General features: G+C 44.7%; 8 protein-coding genes across 8 annotated transcripts; 4 read left to right on the top strand and 4 right to left on the bottom strand.

Annotated features, from left to right (window-relative positions):
* Positions 1-36: 36 nt before the first annotated feature.
* Positions 37-1542, bottom strand: KUCA_T00002263001 (uncharacterized protein; the record flags this gene model as incomplete). Its single annotated transcript, XM_022602499.1, has 1 exon — positions 37-1542. The coding sequence occupies one exon, from the start codon at positions 1540-1542 to the stop codon at positions 37-39; it is 1506 nt and encodes a 501-aa protein (XP_022458298.1).
* Positions 1543-1749: 207 nt separating this feature from the next.
* KUCA_T00002262001 (uncharacterized protein) lies at positions 1750-5229 on the top strand (the record flags this gene model as incomplete). The annotated part of the gene is made up of 1 exon (XM_022602498.1): positions 1750-5229. The coding sequence occupies one exon, from the start codon at positions 1750-1752 to the stop codon at positions 5227-5229; it is 3480 nt and encodes a 1159-aa protein (XP_022458297.1).
* A 330-nt stretch (positions 5230-5559) lies between these two features.
* On the top strand, positions 5560-10146 carry KUCA_T00002261001 (uncharacterized protein; the record flags this gene model as incomplete). Its single annotated transcript, XM_022602497.1, has 1 exon — positions 5560-10146. The coding sequence occupies one exon, from the start codon at positions 5560-5562 to the stop codon at positions 10144-10146; it is 4587 nt and encodes a 1528-aa protein (XP_022458296.1).
* A 139-nt stretch (positions 10147-10285) lies between these two features.
* On the bottom strand, positions 10286-14449 carry KUCA_T00002260001 (uncharacterized protein; the record flags this gene model as incomplete). Its single annotated transcript, XM_022602495.1, has 1 exon — positions 10286-14449. One exon carries the CDS (start codon positions 14447-14449, stop codon positions 10286-10288), a length of 4164 nt encoding a protein of 1387 aa, XP_022458295.1.
* Positions 14450-14665: 216 nt separating this feature from the next.
* Positions 14666-15139, top strand: KUCA_T00002259001 (uncharacterized protein; the record flags this gene model as incomplete). The annotated part of the gene is made up of 1 exon (XM_022602494.1): positions 14666-15139. The coding sequence occupies one exon, from the start codon at positions 14666-14668 to the stop codon at positions 15137-15139; it is 474 nt and encodes a 157-aa protein (XP_022458294.1).
* A 242-nt stretch (positions 15140-15381) lies between these two features.
* KUCA_T00002258001 (uncharacterized protein) lies at positions 15382-15855 on the bottom strand (the record flags this gene model as incomplete). Its single annotated transcript, XM_022602493.1, has 1 exon — positions 15382-15855. One exon carries the CDS (start codon positions 15853-15855, stop codon positions 15382-15384), a length of 474 nt encoding a protein of 157 aa, XP_022458293.1.
* A 240-nt stretch (positions 15856-16095) lies between these two features.
* Positions 16096-17304, top strand: KUCA_T00002257001 (uncharacterized protein; the record flags this gene model as incomplete). Its single annotated transcript, XM_022602492.1, has 1 exon — positions 16096-17304. The coding sequence occupies one exon, from the start codon at positions 16096-16098 to the stop codon at positions 17302-17304; it is 1209 nt and encodes a 402-aa protein (XP_022458292.1).
* Positions 17305-17435: 131 nt separating this feature from the next.
* Positions 17436-17759, bottom strand: KUCA_T00002256001 (uncharacterized protein; the record flags this gene model as incomplete). Its single annotated transcript, XM_022602491.1, has 1 exon — positions 17436-17759. The coding sequence occupies one exon, from the start codon at positions 17757-17759 to the stop codon at positions 17436-17438; it is 324 nt and encodes a 107-aa protein (XP_022458291.1).
* Between the last annotated feature and the right edge of the window lie 67 nt (positions 17760-17826).

Below are 17826 nucleotides of genomic sequence, written 5' to 3'. Positions count from 1 at the left end.
ATGTATAACAGTTTATTAGTCTATGTCACGCTTGATTCAGAAGTCAATGTCCTCACCCCTCATGAACTGTATAATTAGGTAAAAGTTCAAGCAACTGATACTACCCCAGGTTAGCAATGATAGCGCCGAGAGAATAACCCCGTTGGTATAATCCAGATACTCGGCACCACTGTAGGTCTTTGATTGAGGAAGCAGGTTCGTTTGTTCGTCTATTGAGTCATGTTCAGTCTCACGGTTTTCGATCGGCACTTTGTTCACCCTAACTCTCATTATCTCGTGACTGCAACTGAAGTAAATCAATGGAGCAGACACAATGGGAAGTATAAGAGATAACAACACTTGGGATCCATTCAGGATCTGTGCAATTCCCTTTCGTCCAACAAATAACACCATTCCCAAACAGGGAATAATGCAAATCAGTCTGGTTATGATTCTTCTCACCCAAGGCTTGACCTTCCAATGGATAAACCCTTCGCTTACAATTTGTCCAGACATGGTGCAAATTATTCCTGCACTCTGTCCGGAGAAGAGCATTGCAAGAGCAAACAACAACCCTGCGGTGGGCGAAACATAACCAGTTAGCATGTCGTAGATGGTAAGAAGATCCGCGTCAGCGGCATCAGGTTTTCCGTACAAAGATGCTCCAGCAACGATCAAGATGGAGCTGTTCACAAATAGTGCAATAAAGAAGAGCGATGCAATCAGTTCCCAATATGACATCTTTAAGCAGTAGTCCAGAGCGTTCAATGAAGGTCTGTATGTAATCATCCGTGATGGACCCCCGTTCTGTTCACCTTCAAATGGTTCATAATTTCCATGTTTAATGTCATAATCTCGTAATCTCGGCTGAACAAGTGCTGATCCCAAATACAAACTATGGGGCATAACTGTAGCTCCCAGAATCCCCAAGGACAGGTAGATAGCCTTTTTCTCGAGAATGTCAGACGACAAAGGCGCAAACCCCTTGAAAACAGCGCCAACGTCCGCAATTTCAACCTTTTGGAGAAGTATTGCAAAACAAACACAAGTTGCAAAGACCAAGGCTGATACAAATAGCTCAAAATATCTCAGCTGCCTGGTGGTTCCGTCTGACTTGTATGCTACCAGAACAATCAGAACCTCCACCACAGTAAGCACAATTCCAAGCTCCAGCGGAATCCCAAACAAAATGTTCAACGCAATCGCGCTTCCCACAACTTCGGCCAAATCGGTGGCCACAATGGCGATTTCGGTGAAGACGTAGACTGTGAGATTCAACCACCGAGGCAAATGCAACCGACAATTTTGCGCCAGATCCAGCCCTGTTACCGAACCAACCTTTATACACAGGCATTGCAACAGAACTGCAAACAGGTTTGACACAAAAACTGCCACCAGCAATTTGTATTCGTAACTAGAACCAGCTGCTACTGATGTGGAGTAATTTCCGGGGTCCATGTAGGCCACGGAAACCATAATACCCGGTCCCACGAATTTGGCATATTTAAGTGCCGCTTGTAAAAATGGTCCAATAATCACACCATTGAACAAACCACTGCTCATTTCAAAAACATCTAGTCGGAAATGGCTCGGTAAACCGAAAGAAAGACAGCGTAACCACATAAGACCACCCCATACTTTTAAGACGCGAGGCATCTGTAGCTTGAAGCCGGGTAACGCTCTCATGGCATAACGTGCTCGTCTTATCGTTTTGGGGTAAGCCTGAGCCGCAATCAACTATGTTGTTTTGAAACAGGTCTTTAAGATGATATGAGCATTCCATTATTAAGCCAGGTTCTGGTTAAGGCATTTGTTTCGGATAAGTATATCTTTGGAAATGATGAGTTACTGGACGACGCACTTGGGTCCACTCATTACCGTCCGTTTGATGATAACAAGGATCTCAAGGTGTTGTGTTGTAGTGAATTGAGAGTCTCCGAGCACGAGCAAAAAGGTATCTCTCAAGCTCTTGAAAATTCGATAGCTCAAAGATATTGTGCTGGTATTGTGGGTTATGGTGGTGGTGCTGTCGTATGCTTGGGTAATTGCCTATACGTTCTGGGGTTTCAAAGGGCCGGATCCACTTGGAGAGTGTTACGGACGATATCAAGTGCAGTGGAAGATATCACCAACATCGCGATCAACTCTGAGGGTAACATAGATATGGTTGTTTGTATCACCAAGAGCCAGAGGCTTTTGTCGTTTGATATCGCGACTGGTGAACTGTTATTTGAGAGCGCAGTGCCGTTTGAAATTGTCGGATCTCCTCTTTTCTTCAAGATACTCGGATCCAGCTCAATTGTGCTTTCTAATGCATTCAATGAGGTTTGTGTGATGTGTCGAGATGTTTGTGACATCTCTCCCTCTCGAATGATATCCTTTGATTATAAGCTGGCAGGTCTGATTGTGTATTATCGACACTATCTCTACGTGATATTCGATGATGGGTCATATGAAGTTGCAAAATATACCGTAAATTCCGGTTTGGTCTTTGATATTGATTACAAGTTCACAATGCCTGTTCAGGGAAATGGGTTTGGGGAGTCTGCCTATGGCAAAATAGTCGCCGTTATTGGTCTGGGGAAGGCTCGGTGGGTTGTGTGCCAGGAGTACGGATGGGTAATATACGGAATGTTTGATTCCAAAATCGTACACCAGATATCTTCACCCATTTCATCGAGATTTGTGGATGCAGCTGTGTCGGTCGACGGGGATTCCTATAAAATTGCAATCACCACCGCGAATATGGCTGTCATGGTTGTTTGTGACGGTAACGTCAGACTGGTCGAAAGCAACAATCGTTGTTTGCAGAAATGTTTTTTTGTGGAAGGTTATCTTATGGGAATTTTCAGTGATGATACCCAATGGTGGTCGAGGAAGATTGATCCAGACGACGATACTCTAGCTTGGGATGAAAGGGTGATAATTCCCCTATTTGAATGGGGTATGACGGGAAATTCTGTTGCGCAGAAGAGTCTTGATAATCAGCATTGCCTTACTTCTCTGACATGCTCCACTACGATATCCTCGAGTCTTGTTGTCACCGGAAATGACTCTGGGGAATTGGCTTTTGCTTCCTCAGAAGGGTTTGGGCTCATGAGATATCCGTTGTTGGAGTCAAGTGTAGTTGGAATTTCTTACTTTAGCATCCCTGTTGGTCTGTTGCCTAATATAATATGGGCACGGGATTCCAAAGGTAATTTGGCATTGCTGCTATTTGCTGAAGCTATTGAAGCCCCTCTGCCAGGTTTCAAAGCTTTTTTGATCCCGCGAAAACCATGGGACACGATACTGTCTGTCCATGTTTTGAAAGGCTACACATGCATATCTGTTGATTATGCCAGTGGAACCCGGGCCATCATTGATTTGGCATCATTCGCACCAATTCTGTATCACAGGGATAGGGTGGAGCACATACCCATGGAATTTGAGCTTTCCATGTTTTCGACTGAAACAAAATCTGTTTTTACAGTGAAAGACTATTGCTCTACACCGCAGTACAATGCAATGGAAGATTCTGCTTTGGAGAGTCCAAGCATGACAGCAGATAGTTTCCTCTCTTTTGACACGAAGCATGGTTTTGCCTCGACTGAGTCTGCCGTGTTCTCTCTTCTTCACGACTACGACAACGATACAGCCGCTTCCAAATTTCAGGATTATGCCACTGCTACTTACAATACAACCTTCTTTCTCAGGGACATGTGCCGATGCTGTCTTATCTGCCGAAAAGAAGAGCTGACCAGGTGCTTGCACTTGTTGTATGAACTGTTTCCTAAGGTCAGCTGGACTGTGGACGAAATTGTTCGAACATGGAGACCAAAGCTTAAGCTAGCTTCAGAGAATTATCCGTCTGACACGGAGGAAATGAGTACTTTGTACGCGACGATAATTCTCGGAACCCTGCTCTCTCATGAAACTACGCATTTGTCTGACCATAATTATGTGGTTGATGTTATCACTAGCGTCTTCAATTGCTTGCACTCCAGTAATGCTAGAGTCAAAGTGTTGATGCTCAAGCTGCTCTCGCAGAGTTTTGAGCTTCTGAGCTCCAGACACATTCTAGATCCAGTCTACTTCGTTCGTTTGATTTTGAAGATAAGGTTGAACCACAACGTTCGACTAATCTCAGGATCTGTCCAAGTGGACGATATGTTGGTTTTCGATGAGTGTACGAAGATAATTGACGCATTGTGCCATACAGATCCTGACTTTGTTGTCATCATTGCAGGGTTTTTGTTGTCGAATCCTACTTCTGGACTGAATCAAATCGAGGACCTATCATTGAAAGCTGAAGTTATCGAGATCCTGAATTTTATCCTTTTGGAAAGCCCTGATGACTCATTCGTGTTCTCGCCCAACAGAATATTCCTGATACTGAATGCACTTCTTCAGCTGGAGCCAACTCCATCTAAAACAAGTCATCATCATTATCATCACCATCGCGTAGGTGATGTGTCTCTACAGTTACATGATGCCCTTGATTTATGCAAAGGAATCATCACGTCTAAGTTCTCCAGAATCTGCGCAGTTGCTGAGTATCCAGACTCGGCTTCCTCCAGACGACTAGTACATGATACTGCGGCTAGGGGGCACAAGACATGTGTTTCCCTCGATCTAAAGAGTATTTCCCATGGAACAATCCAAGAATATGCTGCTGTTGTTTACGAGGATGGAAAGTCTGGACGGGTGTGTTACACATTGAACTGGAATCAAGACAGAAAGATAACCTCTTCCCAAATGGATGCAGAACCACATCTGAGTGAAATTTTGGTTGGACAAAAATTCTCACCAGACGGAAAGTTGCTTGCTGGAATTGACTTTTCGAGCTACAGTATCGTTATCTGGGACATCACTTCTCCCAAAACTCATTATCCGAATCTGGTGAGCGAAGTTGATGTTCCCTTGCGAGTATCGAATTTCGCTTATCTGTTTGTGCAGTACTATTGGAGAAGCATTCGGAGTGGGGTCCTTTCTACTGACTCAAGTAATGAAGGCGATCTTCTGGAGGCCTTGAAAGAACTTGATGGGGCGTCTAATCCACAAGTTACTGGCTACATCACCGAATATGCATCCTTGCTACCGGCGAAGTGTATTGGTATTCGCGATATTTTGAGAAATTACCACGAGGTATTCTTATCGGAGGGACGAATAGTAAGCGAAAGAGAGGTTTTTATTGAATGGCTTGCAAATGATGGAATTTGCTTGAAAATAGGAGAAAAAATTGTGTATGTATATTCCATTGACGATTAGTGAAGCGGCCTTCTGAAATACTATGGCGATTGCTGTTGAAGGATGTGTATGAAATCTGAAAATTCATAATAATGTAGAAAGCAAGCTCTCTAAATTCAAATTCAGTTCTGAAGTCCATAAATATCCCTTGGTTCCTATTGGTTGGAAGCGATCAATTCATACTATCCATACTATTCATACTATTCACTCAATAAGCGTGCGGCTCAATCGCTGCCATACCCTAATGTGTCACTGATAGCGCACGGTACTTCGCAGCTGTCAAGAACAATGACCGGTGAGGCCGCCTCCGCACTTTCTTCTTCTCCTCAAAGATAAGACTTAAACCCAAAAATGTCTAAGATCGTGTTGCTGAGACTCAGCGACAACGGCGAGCCATTGGTGAACAACTCCAACGGTGTTCTCGGTCTTCCGGCTAGTCCGCCACCTAAGGATTGGAAGAAGGGGGATCCCATATTCACTCTAAGACTTTTTATTGCAGCCGGATCAAAGATCACAAACAAAGGGCATATCTGGACAGATATGCCTCCAGATTCAACCTCTGGGTTTTCAAGATCGAAATTCTACAGCCATTCCATCGATTGCTCTGCCCACAAGGACTCAACAATAGACCTGCCTATATATACAGCCGGATCCTATTGTTATTACGTGGCCTATCACTCAATAGAGAATGAGGAGGAGTCTCAGAAGCTCACTACTACCAGAAAAACGCATTTTGTGGTTCCGCCAAGCTTGTCTATCAACGGCGAGTTCTTGCCTTTGAATGCCATTACATTGCAGTCTGTCGTTTCCAAATGGGTTGGGAAAGACTTGGAAAAAGACTGGGAGCCATTGTTTGCTCATGTGAAGAGCAAAGGCTATAACATGATTCACTTTACTCCTTTACAGGTTAGAGGTGAATCCAATTCTCCATATTCTATCTACGATCAGCTATCTTTCGATGCGGATGTTTTCAAAGGAGGGGTTGATGAGGTTCGGGCTATGACTCAAAAGCTGCAGAAGGAACATGGCATTTTGTCAATGACAGATATGGTGTGGAACCATACTGCCAACAACTCTGATTGGCTGCGTGAGAATCCCGAGGCAGGATACAATCAAGAGACTGCCCCTCATCTGGAAGCAGCAATTGTTCTTGATAAGTCGCTGCTTCATTTCAGTAAGTACATGAAATGGCATGGGTATCCCACGGATATACGCTCTACTTCTGACTTGCTGAAGATCATGGATGGTATCAAGATTCATGTTTTGGGTGACCTAAAGCTTTGGCAGTACTATGTCTTGAACGTTCAGCAACACCTGGAAGAACTCGAGAAAGCTTGGTCAAACTTGGCAATCACTCCTACCAAGATTCCGGAAGATGTAAAGAACAATCTCAAGAGTCTTTCCAAGTTTGTGGTTCAACTGGCACGTCCACAAGGATTTGAACTAAGTTCCAGGAATGCCAATAAGCTCGACATCTACAAGTTTGCAAGTGTTCTTCGCACTTTGGCCGGTGAAGACGCAGATTTCTCTGAGGCAAAGAGTCATGCTCATAAGATTCTGGATGAGATAAACTTGCCACTATACAAAGCTTATGACGAGGATAACAGTGAAATTCTTGAGCAGGTCTACAACAGGATCAAGTATCTTCGGCTTGAAGACAATGGCCCCAAATTGGGACCTGTGACCGAATACAGTCCTCTGACGGAGCCATATTTCACCAGGTTTGAAGATGCCTCTGGTAAAGAATGGGCTCTGGCTAACAACGGTTGGATTTGGGGAGGTAATCCTCTGGTGGATTTTGCTTCCAGTCAATCCAAGGCTTATCTGAGAAGAGAAGTGATCATTTGGGGCGACTGTGTTAAACTTCGCTATGGAAAGTCTCCAGAGGATTCACCAGCTCTCTGGGAACGAATGACTAAATACACTCAATTGTCTGCGTCTATATTTGATGGGTTCAGAATTGACAACTGTCATTCTACTCCTCTGCATGTGGGGGAAGCATTACTTGACATTGCTAGGAAAACCAATCCGAATCTCTACGTTGTTGCCGAACTATTCACGGGAGATGAAAACATAGACGTTTTGTTTATGGAAAGACTAGGAATTTCTTCAATCATAAGGGAAGCAATGCAAGCTTACTCAGTTGGTGAGCTCTCTAGGTTGGTTCACATGCATGGTGGTAAACCCATTGGTTCTCTTCAATGGTTGCCCTTGGATGAACTCGCTATAACAGCTGATCGGTCTGAGTTTTCGAAACGCTCTGAGGAGAATATCAACAATGTCTCCGAACTGCCTGTACCAGAGATGATGGTATCCCAACCTCCGCATGCTCTATTCATGGACTGTACTCATGATAATGAGATGCCGAATGATAAACGCACTGTCGAGGACACCCTTCCGAATGCGGCCCTGGTTGCCCTGTGTTCTTGTGCTACTGGTACTGTGTTTGGCTACGATGAATGCTATCCGCATCTGCTGGACGTGGTCCACGAGAAAAGGCTTTACAATTATGAAGACGATATGGGTATAAGCTCTGCCAAAAAGATCCTCAATGGTATAAGAACTGAGCTTGCTGAGCAGACCAAGAATGACGTTGACCAGAGTGAAGTTCACATTCACCATGAGGGCCAGTACATCATCCTGCATAGATTGAACAGCAAAACTGGAAAGGGATACTTTCTGGTCGCCAGAACCAAGTTTGTTGCTGATGGTAACCAGGTACTGGCTCCGATCTATCTTAGTGGAATCAAAGCTACACCTGCGTTTTCTTACACTTTGTCCAGGACAGGAGACGCTCCATCAGGCTCTTCCGCAGATGAGCGCATTCTCCCTGTTCCCGTGGAGCTGACTGCGATTCAAAATCCGGAAGCGGAGTTTGACGAAGAGAAGAATGAAACTGTAATCCGTATCTCGGAGTACTTTCCTCAAGGATCGATTGCTATTTTGAATACAGAGATCGCTGGATGTGATGACGAACTCGACAAGTTCGTTAGGAGTGGTGCTATTGCGGCTGCAGAAAAGCTATCGCTGATAGATCTGAATGCGATCCTGTACAAGTGTGAATCCGAAGAGAGAGATGCAAGTGCTGGTACCGATGGAGTATACAATGTGCCCAACTATGGCCATTTGGTATATGCCGGACTCCAGGGTTGGATCTCTGCTTCAAAGGATGCTATCAAGGGCAACGACCTTGCCCATCCGCTAGTTGAGCACTTGAGAAGTGGAAGTTGGGCCTGTGACTATGTCGTGAATAGGCTCGACAAATATTCGGGATCAGAGGGAGTCAAAATGTTTCAGGACTGGCTGCGTTCCAGACTACAGCGTATAAAGCAAGTACCATTTTTCCTTCTGCCACGGTACTTCCTTCTTGTGATAGGTATTGCCTATGAAGCTTTGAGGTTTACAGCACTGAGTCTGATGACACAGAAATTACAGGAAAGTACGGCATTTGTACAGAGTTTGGCGATGTGTTCAGTACAGATGGTTGGTTCTATGAGGACAGCTTCCCTGAATACTTTTGAGATTGTGCCTTCTCTGGCTGCTGGTCTTCCACATTTTAGCTATGACTTCATGAGATGTTGGGGTAGAGACGTATTTTTGGCACTGCGTGGGCTTCTGATAGCTACAGGTAGATTCGACGAAGCAAAGTCACACATTTTGAACTTTGCGATGACCCTGAAGCATGGTTTGATTCCTAATCTTTTGGGGTCGGGAAAGGATCCAAGATATAACGCAAGAGATGCCGCATGGTTCTTTTTGCAGTCTATCCAGGAGTACGCGAATTTTGCGCCTGATGGTGACTCCATCCTGAATGAGACCGTCAAGAGGAGGTTCTTGCCTTTTGACGATACCTACTTCCCCCAAAATGATCCCCGTGCTTTCAGTCAGGAGTCGACTTTGGAGGAAATAATTTACGAGATTCTTGCGAGACATGCGAAAGGAATCAGCTACCGTGAAGCAAACGCAGGGCCCAATCTTGATTCTCAAATGCGCGATGAAGGCTTCAACGTGAATGTACATGTGGATTGGACAACAGGTTTGGTACATGGTGGGAATCAATTCAACTGTGGTACCTGGATGGACAAAATGGGTGAAAGCACAAAAGCAGGAAATAAAGGTATCCCGGGAACACCCAGAGATGGTGCGGCTATAGAAATCAATGGTCTTTTGAAGAGCGCCTTGCGTTTTGTGAATGCTCTTCAAGACGAGAAGAAGTTCAAATATACTGACGTTGAGAAGCAGGACGGAACCAAAATATCTTTGAAGGACTGGGAGGCCCTTCTTCAAGAAAACTTTGAACGCTGCTACTACATTCCGGAAGATCCTGGTGAGGACCAGGACTATGATGTTAACCCTGATATTGTGAACAGAAGAGGAATCTACAAAGATCTCTACAAATCTGGCAAGCCGTATGAGGATTATCAACTTCGGGGTAACTTCCCTATTGCAATGGTTGTTGCTCCAGAACTATTCGATCCGGAAAAGGCCTTCAAGAGCATCCAAAAGGCTGATACCATTATGAGGGGTCCTATAGGGCTTAAAACTCTGGATCCTTCGGATCTGAACTATAGGCCTTTCTACAACAATTCCGAAGACAGCGAGGATTTTGCAACCTCGAAAGGCAGAAATTATCACCAAGGTCCTGAATGGTGCTGGATTCTGGGCTTCTATTTGAGAGCCTTCAAGATATTCTACTATGCTCAGCATCCTGAGTGTTCAACACCAAATGGCAAAGCTGCGGACTATCTTCACCAACTGTTGTCAAAAAGAATGATTGCCCATCGTGACATGATCCAGTCCACTGTTTGGGCAGGATTGACTGAACTGACCAACGAAAATGGTGCCTATTGTGCAGACTCGTCTCCAACCCAGGCCTGGAGTGCTTCGTGTTTGTTGGACCTCTTCTGCGACCAATGGGAAGATGAAGGGTTTAAGTAAGAGATTATATATATTATGATACAATTTGAAGAACAACGCCACTCGTTACACTCGAACTTTCTATATGCAGGAAGTGCTCATATGCTATAGTACAAATTCTAAAACTAAATTATGCTAATCATGTTGAATCTTGAAAAGGTCAAATGCAACCTCTCAATGCCTTATACCCGGTACTGCTCTGAGGATTCAAAAATATACCACGCTGGATCTGCCTCAGATAACCAGTCTTGATCAAAACCTTGGAAAGTTCAGCCGAACCCAGTGAAATGCTTCCGGAAGCAGTACTTGATGCCATGGAGGCATCCAAATTTGTCCACACGGTGACGTCACTTGGAAAGAAAAAGGCAAATTTCTGTAAATGGTTTTCATGCTGATTAAACCTCTTGTTGATCTCAGAGACCAGCATGGGGACATGTCTGCCTTTATCGTCGATTAGCAGTTGCAGAGGAAGAGTTTCCAGCTCTTCCTTAATGGCCACCATATAGTCTTCATAGTTTTCGATCACCGAGATAGCAGCAAGGGTCATTATCACGAGTAACGATGTTCCATTATTCTCAATATTTTGAAAAAGCTCGTCCATGGCTGCCTGCTTGGTTTCCTCTTCATCCAGAGCGCACAAAATCTGAGAAATCAACACCACGATTTGAGAAGAGTCCTTGGATAAGTTTAAGCAGAGTCTGAATTGCTCCAATGATTCCACAAACCTGCTGGTGAAGAATAACGACAGACCCAATACCGAATGAGCAGTCAGTACAACTTTTGGAAGTTCCACTTGAGCAGCCTCGGCAACTCCCAGTGATGCCTCTGCCTCCTCAATGGCAAGCTCGTAGTTTCCGGCACCCAGATACAACCGTGCTAAAAGGGCCTTCGCTTCAGCAAAATTCTCAAGAGTGGTGTCATTTTCACTCTTTGTGTACTCAATTTCCAGTACCTCGCACAACTGCTTTCCCAGGTCTATACCACGTTCATAGTCTTTGACACGCTCCAGTATCATGGTCGTGATAGACAGTGCCAGTCTGTCTTGAGGGTAGTACTTCAGATATGATATCATGGCAAAACTGGCAAAGTTAATTTCTTGGACCAAAACTGAGTTTTTCGAATCAGCTGAAACAACCCCTTTGGCGACTGAAAGACCGTACAACAGCATAGACAGAGGAGTCCGGCCGTTGGAAAGTACCATAGCATGAGTGTATAACTTCTTGGAAAGTTCTGTATTTCCCGAGACTTCAGCTAGAAGTGCGTTTCCAGTCCACGAGGTTCCATTTTCAGGAGCAATACTTTGAGCCCTAGCGAAAGCCTCTTTGGCGAATGACAAATCGCCATAGAATAACGAGAGCAAAGCTAAGTTTGTCCAAATCGAAGGATCTCTGGGTGAAAGTGTGGCTGCTTTGATGAAGCAGTGTTGGACAACCCTTGCATTCTTCGTTAACGAGATGTTTCCGAGAGCAGTCCAGTAATCAGCGTTATTTGGTTCATTGTTTATCGCCTTATTCAAAGCCTTGATGGAACGATCAGTGAGGGAGTCTGTCCCTAGAAATATAGGAGTGTCGTCCTCCAATATGTAAAACGCATCAGAGTATGCAAGACCCATGTTGAAGAAAAGAGACGATCTCAAAAGCTTTGGTGAGTTTGGACTCAAATATGAAAGAGCCCTTCTCGCTGCATATATAGATAGCGCAACTGTAAATTCAACAGAGCTAGAAGACTGCGACTGAAGGTAGTTGATAAGGCACAGGTCACTTGGTGAATCATTGTCCAGAGAACTATCATCTCTGATGATATTGTATATCTCGCGCAGTGGGGCTTCCACAAGGTGTGATTGCAATTGGGTGAATATTCTGATACAATCTCCAACCAGTCCCCAAAGTCTCTGGGATGAAGGGTCTACCTTGAAAGCAGAATGCAGAAGCTTCACAGCACTGACGTTAGAAGATATGGCTCTTCCTGTAAACCCTCCGGATATGTCAAGTTGAGATTTCGATATCAAAATTTGGATGTAACCAATCAATGCAGCCATATTATCAGGGTGCTTGCCCAGGAAGCTCTCAAGATGCTCAATGCTTGAGTCAAATTCACCGACAGCCGATTGTACAATTGCCAGCATATAGCTTGATTGCCATGATTCAGGATCCAACTCCAGAGCTTTGCCGAAAACCTTTGCCGAAGCCTCAATTCTTCCTCTGGCAAAATAAGCCTCACCTAGACCAATCCAGGAAGATACATCTGCAGGAGCAAGTCTAAGGCCATTCTGAAAATGCTCGATCGCACCCACGTCATCCTGGTTTTCTAAGCAAGAACATCCAAGAGCCCTATATGGCCATGAGGGGTCTTCGTCCGTTGGTAAAAGGTGCCTGGTCCTCTCGGAGGAAAGGACTCTCTCGCATACGATTTTCACCATGTCCCATTCCATTTTTTCACTAAAGATGGAGACTATTTTCTTTGCTGCCTCGGTTTCTCCTGCATCCAGTTCAAACGCCTTATAATAGCATCTGATAGCCCTATTCTCATCATTCAGGAATTCGAGATATAGTCTTCCAAGAGATGTGTAAGGAGAGGAGAATGTGCTTGATTGCTTCAAAGATGAGATGAGATGAGATTTGGCCAGCTTGATATATTCTGAAACAGTTGCAGGATCAGCATCCTGGTTGGATGACACCTCCATTAAGTAAGACTCACCCAGCCTGTACAAGACAGTGGCTTTCAGATCCACATCTGTGGTTCCTGCTTCCTGAGTTTTTGTCATTATGAAAGTAAGGCCTTTTCTTCCCTCAGAGTAGTCCCCGAGTTTAACCTGTGCCCAACTCTTGGCCATCAAAGCTTGCAAGTTATTAGGGAAATGAACTATCACTTCTTCGAGCAAGGCAAATGCTTCGGTATATTGGCCACGTTCAAGAATGACCAAAGCTTTTCCTATCTTCGCACGCGAGTTCTCAGAGTCTTGTTTCAGAACTGAGTCAAATATTTGAAGCGCTTTTCCGAAGTTTTTGGGAGACTCGTGGTATGTGTAGATTGTTGCAAGAGATAGGAGAATATCAGTTCTGGAATGTGAAAGATCCAGTCCCGTAGATCGTCTGGACTCTGACAACAATTTCATGGCAGCATGAGTGCTATCGAGAGCAAGCTCGTACTCCTTCTGCTCAATATAATAGCCAATGGCGATTCGCAAAGCAATGATGCTATCTCCAGATTTTGCCCTGGCCATAAACGGCGCTATATCCTCCACAGAGAGTTCTGAATCTGCTCCTCCAGACTCCTTTGCTTTGCTCTTCTTGGCATTCTTTCGTTTATGTTTTTTTGTATTCTTTGTGTGTTCCTCAAAGTATCTGTTCACTCTTTCCAGAGGAAAGGGCGAGCGCTCGGATTGAACGAACGCAAAAAGAACACCAGGCCAGCCAGTGGTGGTCATGCTTACCAGGTCCATCACTTCCAGAAAGTCAATATCACCAACCGCTTGGTAGTCTGACCAGTCAAAATACACTTTGTAGGCCAGAGGAAGTTTTCGCTTGACAGTTACCAATCCCGATGCCATGTCGAAGACTTGTTGACGGATCTCTTTCTTCTTGTTAGGAGGTGCCACCTTGAGCATCTCGAACTTGTAGTTGAACAGATCCTGTTCAACGTCTTCTCTTCTTTTATCGTCCAGGACGCTTATCAGCCTTTCGTATAAATTTGCCAAATCGGAAGTCTCGTAATGTTTCCAAGCTGCCAGATCAAGTTTTTCGAGGTCAACAACACTGGGATTGGCCGGGATTTTCATTCTGGCCTTTCGTAAATCTGCAGTCCTGGAGTCCAGCTCTCTAGAAGCAACTATCTTGACCAGACTCTTCAAGGTATCCACCAAAGGCTGCGTAAGCTCTCCAATTGCATCCCCCAGCTTATCACCTGGTAACATGTGTCTCAGATAAGTCTCCTCCAAGGTGCTGATTTTTCTCGCAAATTTAGAACGATACTTTCGAGCTTCCTGAGAAATGTGCTGCAAGTTCATCTGGGAGGCGTCAAGTGTCACCATTTTCGTCAGAACGTCGAAGAAAAGCTCGTAATCTTCTTTTTCACGAACTATCGACAGGATACCTTTCAAAGGTGTTATGTTCTCTGGTTCGATCTCATGAGACTTTTGGTAGGCTGCAAGGGCCTTTTCGTTTTTGCCCAGTATCTGTAACGCCTTTCCTTTCAGCAAGTGCGCCATGAAATTCTCCGGGTCTTGGTCATCGATCACAGAGTCACATAGGTATACGGCTTGGTCAGGATCGTTGCTGCTTATGGCAAGCCTTGCCGATTTGAGAAACGACTTTGTCGCTGACATCGTGTAAAGTCGTACTGTCAAGAGCAAATTGGTCGAGCTGAGCAATGAAAGAAAGATTCCCCAGAATTTTGTCTTGTCTTGTCTTTTTGAGATCGTGCTTATGTAGTGTGTGTGTAACTCAAATCTCCCGATTGGGGTATTGTTTACCATATAGAGGTTAGTCTTTAATTTGTTTGAGTTTCTACGCATTCAATATATACAGCTCGATTTCGCGTGATGTCAGCCTCAAAATTATCACAAGAGCAAGTGAATGGTCTGAGGGCCACTTTTGATCACATTGATCAAGACCTGGATGGTAAAGTTTCTGTGGCAGACCTGAAGTCTACACTGGTGAATCTGAGAGAAACTCCAGACGATGGTGAAATCACGGCGATGATAAAGGAGGCCGGAGGATCTACTCAAAAAGGATTCAACTTCTCGAGTTTTCTGACGTTGATGTCGAGTCATTTGGAGAAGCTTCCCGATTCCGCAGACCTCAAAGAAGCATTTGAAGTGTTCAGCAAAGATGGCACATGCGATCTGGGTGAACTGAGAACAGCTTTGAATGAGGCCAAGGTGAGAAATGGATTTCCAGAAAAGGACATGACTGATAAAGATATATCCAAAGTGCTGAAGGAATTTTCGAAGAGCAACGGGATAACAGGCAAGGACAAGTTCATGGTGGATCAGTATCTTTCCAATCTTAACTAGCAGATGACCAATTTCTACGTAACCCCTAATGAATGTCGATTTTCTTTACTGACGATGGCTCCTGTGGAGCTTTAATATACAACTTTTTGCTCTAAAATGATCATGTGGAGTCCAGGTAATGGGCATTTCACTTTGGTCTTGGCCAATGAAACAGACGTCACATCTTGTTTTCTGTCTCTCTTCCAACGAAACCTATTAAGTGCGCATTTGCCAAAAACTGATGTCACGCTGCGACTCTCACCTTATTGGTCGACGATAAGCTCGTCACATCCCCAGTCCTCGTAACTTCCATCTGGCAAGTACCTTCTGATCACCAACGGAATCTTCCTCTGTGCCAACTCTTTCAATGCAATTTGGAGCGGATCAGTCTCACCCTCTATATCCACCAGAACAGGAGCGTTCATCGAAATCTGAAGGGCTCTTGTTCCGAGTATTCTGGCACGCTCGTACTTGGTCATGTATGGCGTGGTGGTTCTGTCTTCCTTGGAGATGGCAGCATTCTTTACTGCTTTCTTGTGCTTTCCGTTACCCTCAGAAGGACCCGTTCCTCCGTTGATTATTTTTCTTCCGTCCGCAGCGGTCTCTTCGTCTGGGTACTCGTGGGTCTGTCCGTCATCGCTGAAGGCCTCTTCCTCGCTGAAATGCTCCACATCGAAGTCGGCATAGTTCTCAGCACCTTCATTAAAAGCTCCGTCGTCGTCACCGTAGTCAGACATTTGATAGTTTTTGTCTGGGATATGTGCGTAATCAGTGTCTTGCAAGGGTGTCTTGTTAAGGAGAGACACCTACGAAAAGTTTCAAATTTCGTCGTTTTCCAGGTAGGGTAACTCCCTCTCCATGTTTACTCGGATAACGCATAGAAATGGTCTCTCACCACTTATGTGTTACATTCCAAGTAATGGAAAACTTTTCACTTATGGCGATATTCTCGGCTCAAATTCACCTACTTACATGTTATGGAGTTTGATTTCATAGATCCGGCACTCAGTGGGGCGGAGCCGTCCCCACCAGACTCGCCGCATGAGATTTTTCAGTCGCCTAGCAGAGGTAGGCCAGAGACCAGTGCCAGTGGCACCGCCAGTGGCACGAGATCTCGGTCAACTTCGTCTCAGAGAGTCAAGAAATTCATCTGCGAGGTCTGTGGAAAAGCCTATAATCGACCATCTCTTTTGGAACAACATTTACGCTCGCATTCCAACGAAAGACCGTTTGTATGTTTTACATGCGATGAAGGGTTCTTGCGGAAAGACCATTTGCAACGCCACTTGCTGAAACACATAGACGAGAACGATAAGCCGTTCCATTGCCAGTATTGCGGGAAAGGAGTGAATAGTCCCCAGCACTTACGAAGACATGAGAAGATACATACCAAGTCCTTCAAATGCACATTTGAAGGGTGCAACGAGAGCTTCTTCAAGCACCAGACTCTAAAAGGCCATGTGAACTCTGTTCATTTGGTGGACAGATTTTCTTGTGCTGATTGTGGGAAGGTATTTAACAGGCATGGAAGACTACAGGATCATATGGAAAAGGCACACTCGAATCCGGAGAGACTGCGATGCGACTTTCCAACCTGCTCACAATCCTTCAAGACGTGGTCTGCATTACAGCTGCACATCAAGACGGACCATCCGAAATTGGAGTGTCCTTTATGTGGCAGAAAATGTGTAGGAGAATCTGGCTTGCAGAACCATATGAAAATTCACGATGATAGCAAGGTGGTTAAACTATGGCAGTGTGGGGTGTGTGATGAGATTGCGTTTGCCAAGAAGGACTACCTTATAGATCATTATCGCAACGAACACTCTTCAGACGATATTCCAGCTAATCTTACTGGTTGGACTGAGAACTCAGTTTCGGTTGCTGGTCTGGTCTTTCCCCCACTGAACACGCCTGTGGATGCGGCACTTGATACTCCAGCCTCACCACCTGTTGCAAGAGGAGCACTCTCCAAAGCTCTCCAACGGACCAGTGCGCTCGACTTGGTCCTTTCCAACGTGGATGAGAGACATTTAGAGTGCTCTTTCTCGGCAAATTGCAAGCGCAAATTTAAAAAACAGTACGACCTCGACAGGCACCTTCAATGGCATGAGAAGGCAAATCGGATTCTAGATGAAAAACTGGAAAATCTGGGAAATCCCAAATCTGACATAAATCTGAAATAAATGCTGATAACATTCTTTGAAAAATTGATAAGATCTGCCTAAATTACGAATTCTACGAATTGCCTTTATTTGTTTATTTTAACTCGTTTCCAACCAATAGTATACAGGTATTTTTCAAATTACTTCTATCATTACTCTTTCATGCTTTCGTCGTCAACAGCCTCGGCTGTCACCGCCTCGGCAACGTCTTCACCAATCCATAGGACATTATTGCAACGAATGAAGATCTCGTGCTTCAATGGAGTACCCCCAGTTGCCAAGATCTCCCCCTGTGTCTTTCCCTTTGCACTGAGATCGTATTCTAACGTATCCTCGTCCAGAAGCAGGTTCATGTAGTTATCCACCGAGATGAGCTTCCCATGGTACTCAATTTTGTTGAACTTCAGCTTCACGACAACCTTCTTGTCGACGAGCGAGTTCAAAAACGGCTTGGGATTTATGGGTTGGAATGACATGGTCCCTCGTAAGCTGAAGTTGCGAGTGTAAGTGAGATGTTATCAAAAGACTTGAGGCTAGAAAAGC

Source organism: Kuraishia capsulata, genomic scaffold (genome assembly GCF_000576695.1).
Source record: "Kuraishia capsulata CBS 1993 genomic scaffold, Kuraishia_capsulata_scaffold_3, whole genome shotgun sequence".
Lineage (NCBI taxonomy): Eukaryota > Fungi > Ascomycota > Pichiomycetes > Pichiales > Pichiaceae > Kuraishia > Kuraishia capsulata.
The sequence above is the reverse complement of the archived record's forward strand: the minus strand, read 5'-3'. Positions and strand labels throughout refer to the sequence as shown.